This window comes from Choristoneura fumiferana, chromosome 8 (assembly GCF_025370935.1).
Source record: "Choristoneura fumiferana chromosome 8, NRCan_CFum_1, whole genome shotgun sequence".
In the NCBI taxonomy this organism is placed as follows: Eukaryota; Metazoa; Arthropoda; class Insecta; order Lepidoptera; family Tortricidae; genus Choristoneura; species Choristoneura fumiferana.
Window position 1 is genome coordinate 9,776,214 of NC_133479.1, and position 19,986 is coordinate 9,796,199.

At 37.3% G+C, this 19,986-nt stretch overlaps 2 protein-coding genes across 2 annotated transcripts; one reads left to right on the top strand and one right to left on the bottom strand.

The window, feature by feature from the left end:
• Positions 1 to 430: 430 nt before the first annotated feature.
• oxt (Xylosyltransferase oxt) lies at positions 431 to 15,302 on the top strand. Its single transcript, XM_074091102.1, has 4 exons — positions 431 to 1,199; positions 1,452 to 1,594; positions 3,284 to 3,441; positions 8,953 to 15,302. The coding sequence occupies exons 1-4, from the start codon at positions 601 to 603 to the stop codon at positions 10,768 to 10,770; spliced, it is 2,718 nt and encodes a 905-aa protein (XP_073947203.1). The 5' UTR covers positions 431 to 600; the 3' UTR covers positions 10,771 to 15,302.
• A 2,164-nt stretch (positions 15,303 to 17,466) lies between these two features.
• Positions 17,467 to 19,486, bottom strand: LOC141430412 (uncharacterized). Its single transcript, XM_074091104.1, has one exon. It carries the CDS (start codon positions 19,209 to 19,211, stop codon positions 17,547 to 17,549), a length of 1,665 nt encoding a protein of 554 aa, XP_073947205.1. The 5' UTR covers positions 19,212 to 19,486; the 3' UTR covers positions 17,467 to 17,546.
• Positions 19,487 to 19,986: the final 500 nt, after the last annotated feature.

Consider the following 19,986-nt stretch of genomic DNA (forward strand, 5'->3'; position numbering starts at 1 on the left):
GAGATACAGCTAGCTGACATTATGACAAAGCCGTTGTCGAAGGTGAAGTTTGCCAGACACTGTGCAAGGCTGATGTGTGGATAGCGCCGTGCCTCAGCCACATGAGTCCACATCAGGAGAAGGTGTTGGAAGGTGTAATGCCGTCCTCATTTCTCTATGGACATTATTTGAATTTGGTGATGACACGTTCTACCAATTTGTCTTTCAATTGTAATGTTTTGCTAGATACCAATAAAACTAGTATTTTTACTTCACAAAATGTTTTAATATAATAGCTATATGCTACAGTTCCATCTCTATCAGCCTGCAGGTCTCACTTTCACCTCGTTCGTACCTCGCCTGCCTTGTCTAGCGACTCGTACGCGAGTGTAAATGCGGCATTATATTATTTAATGTGGCAACACTTGTTACACGTTAAACGTCAGTTATCCGTCACTAATGTAAGGAAGGTTCCTTCTCTTTTTATAAACGTAAATCGGAATGTTTGCTTATAATATTGTAATTAAAACAATAGTTCTTTTTTCTTATAACATAAAATCATGTTTGTAATGTTTAATTTTTTTTCTTAATTAAAACTACAATGAAAGTGCCATAGCAACAATGGCTATTTTCTGTAGAAGGGTATATTATAAATATGGGAAGTGTTTACTGATAACAATTTTGATAGCTTTTTTCGTTCAAATTCTAATTGCGATTAATTATTTTCCTACTGTAAATGATAACTTACTTTACAAGAATGGGCATACTTTAGCAAGACACGAGATAGGTGAAGTTTCGGCTAGAAAAATTGGTCCAGGTTTCGACGACGACGAAGATTTCCCGGCAAAAGCTAAGACTCAAAATAAACCTGTCGCTCACCTGCACCTGCGGCTAGAAGAGTTAGATTTTAAGCCAATCTGCGAAATCAAGAGCCGGGAGGCAATATCAGCCATTCACAGGGCCAAAACGCAATCTTGTAAGGAACAAATTGTTAACAAAACTTGCCTTATACAACTTGGCAGTTTATATCCAAAAACATTACCAAATTATTGTCATGGTAAAGGTATGACTTATGGGCAACATTTAGGATGTTATCAAGATGAGAAAAAAATAAGACTTCTTTCCAGTTTTTATGGCAATTATGCTAACACAAATTCAAGGGAAGCTTGTTTGGATATTTGTGTACAGGCTGGATTTCCTTATGCTGGAGTTCAATACGCGTGAGTAAAACTAAATATCATCACTACTTTTAAAAAAGCTTGTGTACCTGAAAATGAAATATTTTTCTGAATGAACTTTATGAAACTTATTTCAAGGGATTTTTTTTAGAATGGAATGGAATAGAAAATTTTTATATGATATTTTTCAAAGTAATACCAAATTTTATTTTGAAGGCTTGTCAATGGTTTCTTAATTTTATGTTTTTATTTAATCAGATTAAAATGTATAAGATAATTGTTGTGTCATTTCAGTTCTGAGTGTTTTTGTGGGGAAATTGAACCACCTCAATCAGCTAAAGTGTTAGATGAGGCTTGTGATATGAAGTGCCCAGCTGAGCCTTCAAATACCTGTGGGGGCTACTTCACAATGAATGTCTTTGAAACTGGCCTTGCAAGTAAGTAATAAACTGACATTGTTTATAATAATTTCTTTGATGTCTATTAAAGTAAGAAAAATAGTTCTATCTGAATGTCATTCTAGGCCAATGAGGGCTATCGCGTATGAATTCGCCACTAGAGGTGCTAGTTTAGCGTGAGGTCTCATAGGTTTTGGGTGAGCTACGCGGGTTTATTTATAATTAGAATAATATTGTGAGTATTTTGCAATATCTGAAATTAATTATGGTAAATATGCGTTCCGGGGCAATGAATGTCTGTGTTTTGAGACAGTTTTGTCTTTCGGAAACCTTTGTCCTCCCTTTTTTCCGAACAAAACGGGGACTATGCAACACTGTGGCATACTCGATATTTATATGGTATGGTTTTAAGGTTTATTAAATATGATTTTAATCTAAACTTTGTTTTCACGCCCGTAATAACAGACTTTCAAAACCATACTTAAAAACCTCACGCAACAGTGCGCCATCTAGTGAGACAAAAAACGATAGCCCTCATTCACCTCTACTATACAATACAAAGATTACTACTTTGCTTGACCAGTGACAATCTTTAGCCAGTACTTATTGTTAGTCCACAGGGCAGTTCAGGCACTTAGCAAACATGCTTAGAATTATGTTGAAACTGTCTTGCACTCTGTTCAGCATACACACACTTTTTCTTTTTTTTTTCCTTTGCTCAGGGACCATCAATGCTAGAAAGCTGTAATTTTGCACGGATATATATGTAAACTATGCTGACAAAATGGTACAATAAAAAACTAAAAAAAATTTTTTTAGGGTTCTTCCCATAGACGTAAAGTGGGGGTGATTTTTTTTCTCATCCAACCCTATAGTGTGGGGTATCGTTGGATATGTCTTTTAAAACCATTACGGGTTTGCTAAGTTTTTCGATTCAGCGATTTGTTTGCAAAATATTCAACTTTAAAGTGCAAATTTTCATTAAAATCGAGCATCCCCCCTCTAAAATCTAAACCAGGGAAAAATTTGAAAAAATTCAGGATGGTAGCATGGTAGTAAGTATATCAAACTTTCAAGGAAAACTACAACGATTAAGTTTGCTTGAGAATTATTAGTAGTTTAAGAGTAAATAGCATCCTCAGGTATAAAATATACCTAAACTATGGAAGATTCCGTATAAAATATTTCTTAATTTTTTCGTAATGGCTACGCAACCCTATTTTTGGCGTGTCCGACACGCTCTTCCGGTTTAATCACATATTTTTACATTAGTATAATAAATTTTTAGCATCTCATTTTTCGTGTAGTATTTTACCCTAGACGCATTTCGCCGCGATCGATGTTTGCTTGGGACTCTAATTAATTTCACGTGTTAAGGTGCGACCAAACCGCTGCTTAAAAACGGTGACGGCACGGAATCGCAGTGACGCACCGTAAGCGCATCGTTTTTTTTTTGCATGCTTTCCACACCGCTGCTAAAAATACGAAAACTAAATGGTGCGGTGCGGAATCGCAGTGACGTGCCGTAAACGTCAGTACTCTCTTTATTGTACATAAAACACATGAAAATAACAGAACACAGGATAATAAGATGTAGGTACAAAGGCTAAAAAAAGTAAAAAGTCCCAAGTCTTATCCATCTTTCTTCACCATATTGCATCCATCATTCGCCCTTTACTTATTATTATTATTTAGTTTAACTCGCACTTGTCTGGTTTTGTTTTTCAGAATTCACCTCTGTCACTCCTGCTACATCTAGCAGCATAAGAGAACCAGCCAGGATTGTGTTCCTGCTCACTTTGAATGGGCGTGCGCTGCGACAAGTACATCGATTGATCAATGCACTGTACAGAACAACTCACTATTTTTATATACATATTGATGCAGTAAGTACTCTAAGAGGCTGTTTCACCATCCATTGATTAGTGTTAACTGGCGGTTAGGTGTGATGCCGTCTCTATTTGTTTTGTTCGAATAGACGGAGGCGGCATCACATTTAACCGTCGGTTAACGCCAATCAATGGATGGTGAAACAGCCCCTAAGAATTGTAGAATGTTTTATTATAATACATATTGCTCTAATAATTATCATCCATCCTAATCCAATGATACAGGTTGTCCCGCAAGTCGTACGACTAACTTAAGGGGCAGGTTAGGTCACCTACCAAAAATTTAAAAATGTGCTAAGTAAAAGTCATCATCAAGATCGATACCTCATGTATGTACCGTGTGGTGTTGGTCGAGAATTGCGACACTCCATCTCTTCCAGAGAGTGTCGTAATAGTCGACTTTGGGATAAACCAGAGGATGAGCAGCAGCGTGCTCCGCGAACTATCTGGTGTAACTGCGGTCGCCAATCCGCCTGCCATGCGGGGTGACTAAGGCATTTCCCCCCGAAAAGGTACGAGATAAAAAATGGAAAATGAACCCACAAAATGAGCCCAGACGCCTAGATCCCGGCGGCCCTGCTATTCCTGGCTCCGGTAGCGGCCATGGTAACGGTGGGGTAGGGGGTGCTATAGTTAATCACCAGCTGAGGCTCGGTGGCTATCAAAAACGACAACCTTTGGCCCTGGCAATATATGTGATGATCCACCAGAAAAGGGTCCTTATGGCAGTTTCTAGTTACGGAGATATTTACGTTTTTGTAAAATCCTTCGAAATTATATATTTTTTGTTTTATCCAAAATAGTAAAATATACGGATAGACGTGTATTTGTAGCTTGGTTTCACTAGTGTACGTTAAGTATTTCTATATTAAAATCGGTTTCAAAGTTTAGTAGAAAAGGGTCCTTATGGCAGAGCACATACAAGAGTGATAAGGCTGTTGATAAAATTGTTTAATTTACTTGCAACTTTTGCTGATAAGTAAGTTTAAGTTATATAGATACACTTACAAAAAGTGCCGTGGTACCTAATATAATATCAAAAAATAGGGTTCCCTTTATCTTACATGATATCGATTCTCTGAAATACACTTCGCATAACAGGTATCTCATACATTTTTTTAGCCGAATGATACTTTTGCATAATCAAAACTTTGCATAATTATCAGTTCGAATAATAGTCATTTCTCAGAATATTAAATAGCAGAACACTATTATCGCCGATTATACTTCTGCAGAATATTAAATAGCAGAACATTAGTATCGCCGATTTTTATATGGTATAATGTGTTTTCTGCCTTTTCGCAGAAATTAATTTGGCCCACAGATTTGGCCGAATATCACTTGCCTACCAACGTTTCGCCGATTATTCACTTTGACAACTAACTATTACCAAATTTTTGTTTGGCAATGTTTCATTTGGTCGAATTATTATAAAGCAGAATATCATAATGACTCAAAACGCTTGGAAAACTTATCATTTGTCAAATCTTTCACTAGGTCAAACAACAACTATTGAACGAATAAATTTTCGTCAGTGCGACAGTTCCTTTTTCGTACATAAGCCAAATTTTTACTCAATCTAAGTAAGATTTACACACCATTTTTTTCAATTGGCAATATGAAATACAAATAGAGTTTTGTAATTAGTATAGCAACAGAAATCTAATGTGTTACAAAGTCCAGTTAGGTGCGACGACGATGGAAGCGAGGAGGAGCGTGTTCGTTTAATTGTAAGTAAACAGCGCCAGAATCGTATTTTTATTTTTTAATATTTCTTTTTAAATATCCAAAACATGAGTCTAATGAAAAACAACATTGAACTGAAAACGGCATTTAATAGATGTTTTCAAAATTTGATCGAAGACTGTAATTGCAGCTTTTTCGAAATCTAACACACACACACACACACACACACTTTTGGTACAAGATTAATACCGTGATCATTGTGTCACAGACGCTTTATTAGTGCACAAACAAAAACACAACGGAAATGTTGCGCTTATCCAAAATTACTTATTACATATATTACATAGTTACTAAACGAAACCCTTATTCCATAAAAAAATTGGGAAACATTATACAGCAAAATATACTATCACAACAAAAAGGTCATAGTTTGTGGTGTTTTTAATATTGACATGCTAAAAAAGACAAAACTCTCAGCCTTATTTGAAAACCTTTTGCTTAGTTTTAATCTTAGACTTGGAGTGGCGGAACCGACACGATTGTATAGCAATACCTGTATAAATAGACAACATTATACACAATGTGAAGGGGGGCAAAGCTGAGATAATAGAGCTTGCTCTCTCTGACCATGGATCTATGCTTAACTCAATACCTGCCATAAGGACCCTTTCGCTATGGATTGCCACATGTAACTGCCGAACACTGCGGACCGATGAAAGGATACCGGAACTGGAGGAAGAATTGAGTAGGTTACGATGGGGAATCATAGGGTTGTCAGAAGTCCGTAGAGAGGGGGAGGACACGATAACCTTGAAGTCCGGTAACCTACTCTATTTCCGGGAGGGCGACCACCAGTCTCAGTGAGGTGTCGGGTTTATCGCCCACAAGTCCCTCCTGAACAACGTGGTAAAGATTGAGTGTGTCGACCAGGGTAGCTGGGTAGCGTGCCTTGTACTCAGAAAGACCCAATGATATTCGTTGAAGGTCATACAGGTATACGCTCCGGCCTCGACGCACTTCGACGATGAGGTGGAGACCATGTATGAGGATATTTCCAGAGCCATTCATAGCTCCAGAACTCACTTCACGGTTGTTATGGGGGACTACAACGCAAAGCTGGGCAAACGAGACGGTGAAACGCTGAGAGTGGGGAAATTTGGAGTGGGACATAGGAATGAACGGGTAGGTGGTACCTACTGGCCGGTTTTATGGAGTACTCCTTCTTCAGAAAACGTAAGCAGAAGTAGACCTGGATGAGCCCCGATGGTGTTACGTCGAATGAGATAGATTTTGTCATGTCGATGAAAAAGCACATATTCAATTATTTCTCCGTGATCAGTGCGGTTAAAACCACGAGGCTCATTGGATATCCAGTTCAAGCTTGAAAGGTCTCGACTGATGAAATCTACGCTCCGCCCGGAACCTGCTCAGCTCCAAAACCCCGAGAGGTTTCAGCTCGAATTTCAAAACCGTTTCGAATGCCTAGGTAGCGACGTGGACGATTACAACGACGGCTTTGTGGAAGATGTCCATACGGTCGGGTCTAAGTTCTTCAAGATCCACCGTACTAGAACCAAAAGGCTCTCTGACTCCACCCTTAAGATCATAGAGGTGAGGCGTGAGATGATTCTGCAGTTCTCTGGTGACGCTTGTCGCTATCGGCAACTCAACAGGCAGATCTCACAAAGTCCCTGAAGCGCGATGTACGCCGATTTAAAAGTATTAAAGAGGCTATTGAGCGTAACTGGGGCTCTAAGGTGTTTACCAGGGATCTGTCTGCCTGAAAGCCGGTTGATGAAGTTAAAGACCGACGACAGCAGAATTATTTCATCTAAACGTGAACTATTGGGGGAAGTTGAGAGGTTTTATGGACAGCTATACACAGCACAGCTGCTATACACGACAACCCGACCACCTGTCGAAAATCTAGCTAGAGACCCGAGGGCTGGATTAACCCGACACTACTCGTATACCGAAGACATCCCGGATGTCAGCCTGTACGAGATTAGTATGGCCTTCAAACAGCTTAAGAAAAGCCCCGGGTGACGACGGAATTACAGCCGAACTCCTGAAGGCGGGTGGTAAACCAGTCCTTAAGGGCCTTCAGACGCTGTTTAGTTCCGTCCTCCACCAAGTGAGAACGCCGAAATCATGGAACAGAAGTGTGATGGTGCTCTTCTTCAAAAAAAGTGATAACACCATGCTGAAGAACTATAGACCCATCTCAATTCTGAGCCAAGTTTACAAGCTGTTTTCCAGGCTCGTAAATCGTCTCGCACCCAGGTTTGACGACTTAGGTTATGCAGAAAACAGAATAATTATTACCTCCCCATTTGCCTTGCATTTCTGGACTACAAGAAAGCCTTCGTGCGATCGAGACTTGGGCTGTGCTGCAGGCTCCAGTGGTGCCAAGTAGACTACCGGTATATCGAAGTGTTGAAGTGTTTGTTCGAAAACGCTACTATGTCCGTCCAACTACAGGACCAGAGCATGAAGCCTAACTTCTGTAGCGGGGAGTCAGACAAGGAGATGTCATCTCTCCGAAACTGTTCACCGCTGCATTGGAGGATGCTTTTAAGGTTCTGGACTGGAACGGACGAGGCATCAACATTAATGGCGAGTACTTCACTCACCTTCGATTCGCCAACGACATTTTAGCCATGGCTGAGAGCATGGAGGACCTTAGTCACTGACTCAGCAGAGTTTCCGACCGAGTTGGCTGAAAATGAACATGGACAAGACGAAAGTCACGTCTAATGTCCATATTGTGCCAACTCCCGTAATAGTCGGAGGCTCTGCGCTCGAAGTTGTTGGCGACTATATATACCTGGGAGTGGGAGTCCTGGGACAAACGGTCTAGTTAGGTAGGTCCAACTTCGGAACTAAAAATTTTCATATGATCCCTTAATGATAGACCTATAAAATGAATGGTGTAGATAGCTAATAAAGTAAGGAATTTTATGAAGTTGGTTGGAAGTTAAATACTTGTGAGTTTTTTTTTTATTACTCTTGAAAGCATACATAGTAGCATAGTAGCATGTACTCTACGCTCACTTTATAAAATTCTTTTTTTTGTAACATTTGGGTCTTGTTCTTTTAACATGTCATACATAATATATGATCCTGTTACTTATTCAACTCCACATAAAAAAACAGGCAATGATCTCAATTATTTTAGTCGATATGAGCAAGTATAGGTCTCAGTCTCAGTCAATGGTCTCATTTTAGTAGAAAATTAGAAAAAAGGCCATAACTCTCTAAACTACGAAAAATCGCGGAACATACATGGGGGGTGATTCGGGTGCCCTCTACCCGACTTTCGCTTGACATTACTTCTTGGGACACCCTGTATATGTAATGTATTGTATGTGACCTGCCCACCTACTACCTCTTTAAGTTTTTTTTATGGCAATATACAAGTTCAGATAGAATGGACGATTGTGCCAATGACAAAACCTTAAGTTTATCGCGTAAGTTACGAGCTACCTGTATTCAGGATGTCTTTGAACTATTCTGGAATATTTCAGCAGGTAATTTGTTTGATTTGACTGAAAACCTGGTAAAGATTTTTCTTGAGATTTTTTATTCTGTGTACAACGCCTTTGGCGCAGTATACTTTGATCATCAATTAATGCACGGAAACATTTGAAAATCACAATAAAAAAATCCTGAATAACAATTACAGTTATGGTAAGTCAAGCTAACTCAAACATCTGAAATATTCCGTAGTAATTTGAAGTCACCTTGTAGGTATAATTATGTTGAACGATATTTACAGTTTTATTCCATTACTAGGTAACAAAACTCTAAAATGTGTTTCAGCGTCAAGATTATTTGCATAGAAAACTATCGTTATTGGAAAAACAGTTCAAAAATATCAAACTGGCCACAAAGAGATTTTCTACAATATGGGGTGGTGCATCTTTACTCGCCATGCTTTTAAGATCAATGAAAGATTTTATGGAGCTTGATTGGCAATGGGATTTTGTGATCAATTTAAGTGAAAGTGATTTCCCAATTAAATCGTTGGAAAGTATTGAGAGTTTTCTGTCTGCCAATAAAGGTCTCAACTTTGTAAAATCGCATGGAAGAGAAGTTCAAAGATTTATCAAGAAACAAGGACTGGACAAAACATTTATTGAATGTGAAACTCACATGTGGAGAGTTGGCGAAAGAAAACTACCTCGTGGCATCGTTATTGATGGAGGAAGTGATTGGATAGCATTATCACCAGAATTTGTGTCCTATATTATTGGCAAACAAGATACGTTACTGAGTGGTTTGGATATAATATTCCAGCACACCCTGCTACCAGCAGAATCTTTTTTCCACACTGTATTAAGGAATTCTCATTTCTGCAATACATATGTGGACAATAACTTGCACGTCACTAATTGGAAAAGAAAGTTGGGTTGTAAATGTCAATATAAACATGTAGTTGACTGGTGCGGGTGTTCTCCTAATGATTTTAAAATAGAAGACTGGCCCAGAATTCAGAACACGCAAGACAGGCAGCTATTTTTCGCTAGAAAATTTGAGCCTATTATAAACCAGGAAATAATTACTAGAGTAGAAAATTACATAGGGTTTGATGATCATCACTTTATACCCAATTTGGAAGCTTACTGGCAAAGCCTTTATAGCACAGATGACTTGACTGCGAGCACGGATGATACATTATTAACGCACGCAGAGAGCATCACACGGCAAAACGCTAAAATTTTACTAGACAAGGCGTGTTCCTTAGATTTTGGAGAAATTATTGAAATAAGCACTTACAATTTCGCAGATGTTTACAAAGGAAATCTTATATTACATAGAGCATTTATAGACAAAGATGTCAGTGTGCTAATGGAGACTTGGTATAAGCCACAAAAACATTTAGAATTAAATCTCGAAAACCCATACGCAGACAATATAAAAATATTTAAGGTTAGCTCAAACTATGATCAAAAAGAAATGATTTTCAGAAATTTAGGTAATATTTTAGGGCCATTATCGGAGCCAAATTTACTATACCAATTTGCACCCAACATTGATAAACAGTTTGAAAACTTAACGATTCTTTGGTTGGATCCAGCTGGCGTCATAGCAGACATAAACTACATTCATCTGGATGAAAATAATTTAACAAACTTCATAAAACCTAACCTCAAGGTGCCTTTGCTGCCAGGAATTTGGAAAGTTGGATTATTTGAAAGTAAATCTAATTTAGTAGCACTAACTAAATTCCTTATAACGCCATTGCAATATTTTTCTGGTAAGGAGTTGTCTCATCAAGAGGCAAACATAATACACAGTGGATCTCAGAGTGCTTACAAAAACTTTTCTTTTATAAAACCAATCCATTTTATACCTGGTCCTGATGATAGTTTATTATTACAAAAGATATCATATTCAAACACAAAAAGAATACATCAGGACTTAAGAGAGTGGATAGATGGGTTAACTTCCCAATTTTATAGTGTATTAGGCTCGTGTGTGAGTTTTAGTTCTAGTAATAATATGAGCAAACACTTTGTTTGTGGTAAGCTTACTTTTGAATACTGTAAATCGACAGAATGGAGCTCTCTATCCCCTGATCCAAAGGGATCAATAGGAAAATTAAATAATAAGACTGGTCGCCTTGAAAGAGTATGACAAATAGTTCACCAAACATATTGAAATTATTCCAATGTCATTTTGTGCATTTAAATTATATTATTTTATAAGCTTTTATGTCGATTAAGTACTTTTACACTCGAGTATTTTGTATGGACTGCGTGTAATCGATCTTGAGCATAATTAGGTAAAAATCGGCCAAGGGCGAGTCGGACACACACCGAATGTTCCGTACAGTCAAGGTGAAAACTAACTATTTATTATCTATAATTATGTATAGTACACGAAAATTCTCAAATTTTTTCCCTTAGATCGACTCACGCTTGACCTATTTTTATCTGGGGGCACGGCAGTGCCCCCGCCAAGTCGAGCTCTATTATTTGACGTAATGCATTAGGTAGGTATAGTTATTTCTATTATCATTCCGAGTTTGAGGTTTGTATATTTAAACGTTAAAGAGATACAATGAAAACAACAAGAATACGCAAGGCGTAAGGAGTTCCTCCTTAATTTTTTATTTGTTATTGCAGCGGCACTATAAATACAAATCCCACTAATATTATAAATGCGAACGTTTGTAAGTCTGTTTCTTACTTCATCACGTCTAAACCATTGAACCGATTTAGATGAAATTCGGTATACAGAGTTTGGATCCCGGAGAAGGAGATAGGATAGTTTTTTTATATGTCAAAAAGATAATGGTCATAATGAAATCTTATTTTCATTTGGTGTTTAAAAGAAGTTTTGATCGTTTATTTGCCCACCTACTCTTTAACTTGTAGAGTTATATACACTATTCAATCGATATGGCTAAATGCCACTAGGCAAATTGTACCACGATGAACGATGTCGGGTTTACTGGCCTATACCTACGAGTACATGGAATGGCGACGATTCATGATAATATGCCCTAGGAATTTCATTATCTGGGAGTTTCGCGATCAGGCGACGACATATAATACAGTATAAGATCGAATTCCGTGTCATACTTCCTGGCGGTGACATGGTGTCGCATGGAATTCAAACTGGCATCAAAAAAATGTACGAAAATGTACGCTTTTTAAAAAAAATGTACTACCCGTAGTTACAAAAAACCTGGCGGGCGCTATCTATTTCATTATATAGCAGTCGTGTTTTCAAATTTCTTGTGAATCAGAAAAAATGGACTAAATTGTACGCTAATTAAAAAAACAGTAGGTACCTACTACACGTAGAAAAAAAGAAACGCTTTAGAACCTGAACGTACACTTTTCTCGTAAGTACGTGTAGTACTCTTTTTGGGGTTCCGTAGCCAAAATGGCAAAAACGGAACCCTTATAGTTTCGCCATGTCTGTCTGTCTGTCCGTCCGCGTCTTTTCTTAGGGACTATCAATGCTAGAAAGCTGTAATTTTGCACGAATATATATGTTAACTATGCCGACAAAATGGTACAATAAAAAATTTAAAAACAATTTTTTTAGAATACCTCCGTAGACGTAAAGTGGGGGTGTTTTTTTTCTCATCCAACCTTGTAGTGTGGGGTGGGGTATCGTTGGATAGGTCTTTTAAAACCAAATGGGGGGTTTCTAAAACGATTTTTCGATTCAGTGATCTGTTTGCAAAATATTCCACTTTCGTGGCCTCGCTTTAGAACTCATTAAATCTTACCTCACACAAAGAAAGCGAAAGGTAGCGATTAACGGAACGGTATCGGAGGGATCTGTGGTCGAAATGGGAGTGCCTCAAGGATCCATTCTTGCCCCATTCCTGTATCTTATTTCTGTAAATGACCTAACTTATATGGTAAGCCAAAGGTCGGGTATAGTTATGTTTGCTGACGACACGTCTTTACTGTTTAAGGTTAGTAGAAAAGATACCGACTTCATTGAACCCAATGAAACCCTGTCCGTGGTATCCGCATGGTTTGCTGCCAATAATTTGTTACTAAATCCTAAGAAAACCAAATAATTATATTAAATTCTCGTTGATAAATTCATCTAACTCGAATTAAGTTTCTAATATAAAGTTAAATGGTCAAACTATTCAATTTGTAAAATCAACAGTATTTTTAGGAATTACGCTCGATTATTAACTGCAGTGGGGACCTCATGTCACAGCAATCGCGGGTAGATTGAGTTCTGCTGCTTTTGCAGTTTGGAAAATACGGCAGCTAACCGATGTGGCGACGGCACGGTTGGTGTATTTTGCTTACTTTATGGGGATCTGCTGCAGACATGGAGTCGATTTTTATCTTGCAAAAGAGAGCAATTTATAATTTGAAGACGCGTGAATCTTTAAGATCTTTTTTTAAAGAAACAGGTATACTAACCCTGCCGTCGCTTTATGTTTTTGAAATAATCATGTATGTAAGGAAGAACATATGTGATTTTCCCACTAACGTCGATAAGCCAAAGGCTACTAGAAACAGGGAAGCTTAAAGTTCCATCTTACAGACTGGCTAAAACCAAAAAGTCGTTTCTGGGAAATTGCATACTTTTTATAATAAAATTTTATAACGAAACGGATACAAAATTCAGATCTATTGTCAAGAAGACATTAATATCCAAGGCGTATTATAAAGTTAATGATTATATCATGGACAGGGATATTTGGAAATAATTCCGATCCGCATTAGCGATCCCTTCAAATAGCGAACCTACTGTGTTAAAAATAAAGTTGTGTTAAATACTTGTGATGTACAGATATCATTTAATATATTGGTTTGAAATCAATCGACTTGGAGCAACATGGCGATTTCTTTAATTTTGAGTATACCGGCCTAGTTAGTACATCACCAAGGTATACGCGTACTACGAGTACGAGAATATTTATATTTTATATAAATCTTCATTATCCTACAGATTGTTTAAGCGTACCTATAGTCCGTTATGGAGTACATTCTAGAGATTGATGTTTAGGCAACTAAAATTTATTTAAAAAAATCACCATGTTGCTCCAAGCCGATTGATTTCAGACCAATATATATTTGTAGGTACGGAAAGAGATGTCACATCAGTGTAAAAAAACCGGCCAAGAGCGTCGGACACGCCCAAAATAGGGTTCCGTAGCCATTACGAAAAAATCAAGTAATATTTTTCTAAGGATTTCGTATTGTGTGCGGAATGTTCCAAGTTTAGGTATATTTTATACCTTAGGCTGCTATTTACTCGTAAACTACTAATAATTCTCAAGCAAACTTAGCCGTTATAGTTTTCCTTGAAAGTTTGGTATACTTACTACCATCCTAAATTTTTTCAAATTTTTCCACCCGCCGGTTTAGATTTTAGAGGGTGGGGGGGGGGGGGGACGCTCGATTTTAATGAAAATTTGCACTTTTCATTTACAGCTTTCTAGCATTGATAGTCCCACAGAGCAAAGCCGCGGACGGACGGACGGACAGACAGACAGACAGACAGACATGGCGAAACTATAAGGGTTCCGTTTTTGCCATTTTGGTTCCGGAACCCTAAAAATGGTGGGTGTCGCTGACTCACAAGTGTCAAAAAAAAAGTTAGAAATATTTGACATCAAAAATGACCCAAGTGAATGTTGACCTAGAGATTCTAGTGTTTTGCGAATTTATTCCTCTTCATGCCATTAACAACATACGTTCACAAAAGAAACGGACCAGTAGTTTTCAAGATATTTAGAAAAGTAAAAAAAACTTTCAAGTGACATTGCAAGGAAACTGTCAATAATTATGAGATAAAACTTGGCAGATTAATAACTAGCATTATTACCAATACATAGGATATATTCATTGGCTAATAACGTCAGGGGCATATTTTGTTCCCTTACACGGGTATAGCCTTTGAAGATAAATATCGAAAATACAAACATGGATGCACAGAAAAACCAGAAAAAGAGACCTGCACTGGGAATCGAACCCAGGGATCCGTGCTGCGTGCTAAAACCCCTACACCACGCTGGACAGAAATCTGGACACGAATTTTTCCTATGCATACATATCTCAGGTTGCTTATTTCTACTATGCTACGTAAGCAGCAGCACTAGCGACATCTATGTTTCGTCGACAGACGTCACACTCTTTCGGAACTAACCGCTCACCCAGACGAGATGTCGCTACTGAGTAATCAAATTATGATTGGGTTTTTTGGAGTCATTTTTGTATTTTTTATTTCAACTCCAAACTTGTTCGTAACAAATTGTTACTTTTACGGGTATCCCGTGAAATCATATCGAAAATACAAACAGACATGGATGCACAGAAAAACCAGAAAAAGAGACCAGCTCTGGGAATCGAACCCAGGTCCTCAGCAATCCGTGCTACCCGTAAAAGTAACAAATTTGGAGTTGAAATAAAAAAGACTCCAAAAAACCAATCATAAGTTAAAATAAAAATAACTTTTTTTTTTTTTAACTATTCTACTTTATAACTACGATGATGGAGTTGGTTGGTTTTCTAGTCCGAATTCATTGTTAACAACACAAGTCATACTAGAACTAGATCAAAGTGATTGATAATGCTCTGAGATGTTCCGTTTTTGTGTATAAGTAGATTGAATTTGGATATGGATGGATATGTCATACCTATATTTAAAGTGTTAAAAATAAAATCTAAATTATTTTATCTAATGCCTTTAATTTTGTTTCTTACATAATTATTTCAAAAAGATTACTTAAATATTTTTCATTTGGATTAATTGTTGTGTTGCCAATTTGATAATTCCGTAAAAATCTTCATGAATATGTGATCTCCAGAATTTACATCTACCCCATACAATTGCAGGAAAGTTTGGTGAAGATATTCCTTGGAATATTCTTGCGATGCTACGGCCATTAAAGCTGCAGTCTTTATATGAAGCAATCAATGCTCGCACGTCACTTATGATACTTTCTTCATCAAGTGGTCGTTCTTGGCACACAATATCATTGGCAAAGGTATCCTCTCTTTGGAAGTAGTCACGGATCGTCGATTTTAATTCATTCGATTTTGAAATGAGATTATCTTCGGATAATTTACTATTTTCCAAAGAATTACTGCCAAGTTTATTAAAAGCAGCATGGCTTTCTTCTAGCTGATACAACATAGCTTTTTCTTGAGTCATTACCATGCTGTGTAGATCATCTAACACACTGTCAAGTTCCGTCGGTGTAAGATCACCTAGAGCTTTTACCCTAAATCCAAGAGTATTAAATTCAACTTTTAATTGAGATCGTTTTGATGAAGCGCCTTCTGTAGTCCATTCTAAATTTTTCAAATGGTACTTTGTCATACCACTTTCCCAACCTATGGCGGCTGCAACCTCTATAACATCAAACTCTAAGACTGTAATTTTTGTGATGTCTGAACCTTTTTTTGATTCCATCAAAACCGCCATTGCTAAAGGAGGGCATGTTTTTGCAGCTTCAACTATCTTTTGGGGGCCACCATATGAGGCAATTTTGCATTCAGTATAAGCATTATTAAGGACTTTTATGTATTTCTTTGGGTGAAGTTCTACATAACACAACAATGTTGCAATATTCTCTGATGGTAAATCTAGTTCCTCTACTGTGTTGTCTATTGGAATTCCGACCTCATGTCCTTTACATCTTTGTTTGGGTAAAGGGGGCATTATTGATTCGTCATTAGATTTGGTGCATTCACAAGGAATGAGCACTCTTTGAAGTAATTTTCTTACTGTTGAGCGATCAATTGTATTAGCGTGAATATGTTTCAGCAATTCGTTTTTATCACTACTGCTACTGCTCATAAAAACATGACAATATGCAGTTTGTCCATCACGCCCCGCTCTACCAACTTCTTGCACATAAGATTCAAAACTGCTTGGCATATTGTAATGTATGATGCACCTTATATCAGACTTGTTTATTCCCATACCAAAAGCAACGGTAGCTACAATGATCCTCAAGGTGCCATCCATAAATTGCTTTTGAATTTTCTTTCTCTGGGCTCCTGACATCCCGGCATGGTATGCTTCAGCTATATAAGACATTCTCTTCCTTTTCTTGTTTTGTGCCTCCATACTTATTTTGCCTGGTTCTTGAAGGCAAGATCTAAGAACAGCAGCTACCCTTTCACATTCATCTCTTCTTATACAATAGACTATAATTGAATTGAAAGAGCTAATTCTTTCTGACATCAGGTATGTCACTAAAGCCCTGTCTTTGTCTTTTTCAAAAGACACAGATAAATACAAATTATCTGGGAGGGCAGGATTTGTTATGACACCAGTCAATCCATCAGGTATGTTAATATGGCTTATAACACTTTTAATAGTGGACTTACTTGCAGTTGCAGTTAAGCCGAGAATACATTTGACATTGAGTTTTTCCCTTAAAACTCTACAAATCATCAAGTAACTTGGTCTGAAATTGTGGCTCCATTGTGAGACACAATGAGCTTCATCAATGCAAGCAAATGCAATAGGTGGCAGTGATTTAAATAGCCCTGCAAAGCCATTGGATGAATCACCAGATATTAATGCTTCAGGTGAAATAAGAAGAATGTTTATCTGACCATCTTTCAAACATTGAATAATTTTACGGCGCTGTGTTGGTGGTTGATTTGTGTGCAGACATCCAGCTTTCAAAAAGTCAGGCATGCTCAATACTTGATCTTCCATTAGAGACACGAGTGGCGATATAACCAAAGTGATACATTTGTATTGCTTGCTGTAAATGTAAGCTGGAAGTTGATAACATAGTGATTTTCCCCCTCCTGTTGATAATATCAATAATGTGGACATACCACATAAAATGCGCTTGATTGCATGTTCTTGTCCGGGACGGAATGATTTATGTCCAAACATTTGAAGAGTTTCTTGTAAAATATTTGTAGATTCTGCCGTTAAACTAGAATAGATAGGCTTTATTTCCCTGTGTCATTGGTAGGATTATCAGCCAACAGTTTAAGAAATGACTCTGGGATCACACTAGCTTCAAAGACTGATGTACTCAATTGTTCTGGTAATGAAAGCTTGTTTGTTTCCTTACTTACAATATTCTCTATGTCTTCTAATGTAGGAATGTTATCCTCACTATAGCTTTCTAAGGGCAAAAGTGCATCTCCTCTGTGTGCTGTGCAATACCTTGCCATATGGCCTGGCAAATTACACTTAAAACATAACATTTTTCCAGATTCCGGAAATTCCATGCCAGCATGAAGAGCCTTTTTGTCCTTATTTTGTTGTCTTTTGTACTTTGAAAAATTCATACTCTTCTTACCTCGCACAAAGACTTTTTTTTCTATATTGATTTTTACAAAGTTTTCATTTAGAGTACCGTTTTTAATCTTATTTTCTAAATTTCCAATAGCGCTGGCTTCAGAAGATTTAAGATCAGAATTTAAAGAGTTATCAACTGATTTCAAAATATCGGTAGGTTTAGAATGCCGAGGCTTTAAATTTTCAATGCCAAAAGGAACATATTCTGTAATATCTGGAGGTTGCTGTTCTGTGCTGCCTTGTGGAATTTTAGTACTCTTTTTAAGTGTTTTCCGAGTTCTTTTGTTCTTTGCAGGTACTTCTGGGGTTTGAGTTTTATCTAATTCATGTGTCTTTAATACATCAATTTTTGGTTTATCTTCACTATTATCTATTACTACTTCATGATTTATTGAAGAATCTATCTTCCGCTTTTTAAGGGCTGGTTTCAACTTAGTAAACGAATTGTCTTCTCCTTCAGACTCGCTGTTCTCTACATAATCACAGAATTTATCTTCACCTGGATCTACCCTGGCAATAATAATATTACTCAAACCAAAAGTTTTAGGGCTCACCAACTTTGTGGTCTGATTGGCTAGCTCAGTTAATTTCAAACCTGTTGCTCTTTCTAGCCAACCCTGATCAAGTTGTCTTACAGAAGGAATTATCATACTATTCTGGACATTGCCAAAGCTTTTTGAAAGGACATTATTACTAATTACACTTTTACTGTCAGATATTGAAAATGGGTCACAATTATTGCTTACATCTATTGACATTGATGTTGGTGCAGCAGTTAAACATTCAGTAATTGATATCTCACTATTTGGATCAATTTTATTTTCAATCATTGACTGTGATTTATGCACTGAAAGTTTTCTTGGATTTCTTAAAGTGAATTTCTTGTTCTGAAACAGCTTCTTAGATAAATTATCAGTGAATGGACTTTGAGGTTGAACATTTTTGAAGGGCTCCTGTTTAGGTGGTGCATTTAACAATAGCTTCTCAAGTTGTGGCCCACTCGGTAGAGTGGCAACTAATTGTTCAGTTGGTGGGCTTAGAGCTTCAAATGCATTATCAAAATCTTGAGCATGGCTTGGAGACCCAAAGGGTTCGTCTTCAATGCAGATTGATAGAGAATTTTCAAGTGCAGAACTTTTCAGCTGAAAATATTTTTTGTACGCATACTTTATCTTTGATGGAGCTTCCTTGATATCGAATTTTGAAGGTGTGCGCGAGTGGCTGGTTTTGAATTCTTTTTCCCAATTTTTTACAACTAATTTGTATTTGATATAAGCTTTGTCCTTTTTTATTGATTCTATGACATCCATATTAACTGCAACGTTTACACAATTCTTCTGTTTATATTTTATATCTTCCAAGTATCCCTTCAAGTCCCCATCATAATTTTAAACTTACTTTATTTGTAATTGACCTCAATATGGTTCTATTACTGTCAATCTCAATATGAACCACTGGATTTACGTTCCCAGAAATCACTTTTTCGTATATACAGTACAGAATTTATTTCTTTTTTAGCACCACATTTTTGGCGCGTTACATTACAAGCACATAGTACTTTCATTATATTACAAACAATGACTTACTGTCAGTGTCAGTGACAGTCATGAAGTGTTACCATTTAAACAGATTTTAAGCTGGCGATACAGATAATATTTTACTATCCATACTAAAATTATAAATGCGGAAGTGTGTGTGTTTGTATGTTTGTCCGAATTTCACGTCGACGGAGCGATGGATTGACGTGATTTTTGGCATAGAGATAGTTTATGAGCCAGAGAGTGACATAGGCTATTTTTTATCCCGGAAAAATGCACAGTTCCCGAGGGAACAGCACGCGATAACCGAATTCCACGCGGACGAAGCCGCGGGTAAAATCTAGTACTTTTATAAAGCTTTTAACAATTTGCAAGTTTTCTACTGTAAATTTAATAAAAACCAAACAGTGTAATAAATCAAGCGCCGGAACTATGGAGGGGCTGTTGTTAACAAAGCAATAACTTCATGAAGAATCACGTCACAGATTGAAGGTGGACAAAAAATGGTTTGTAAAAACAGAATACTTATGTATAAATAAAATAACAA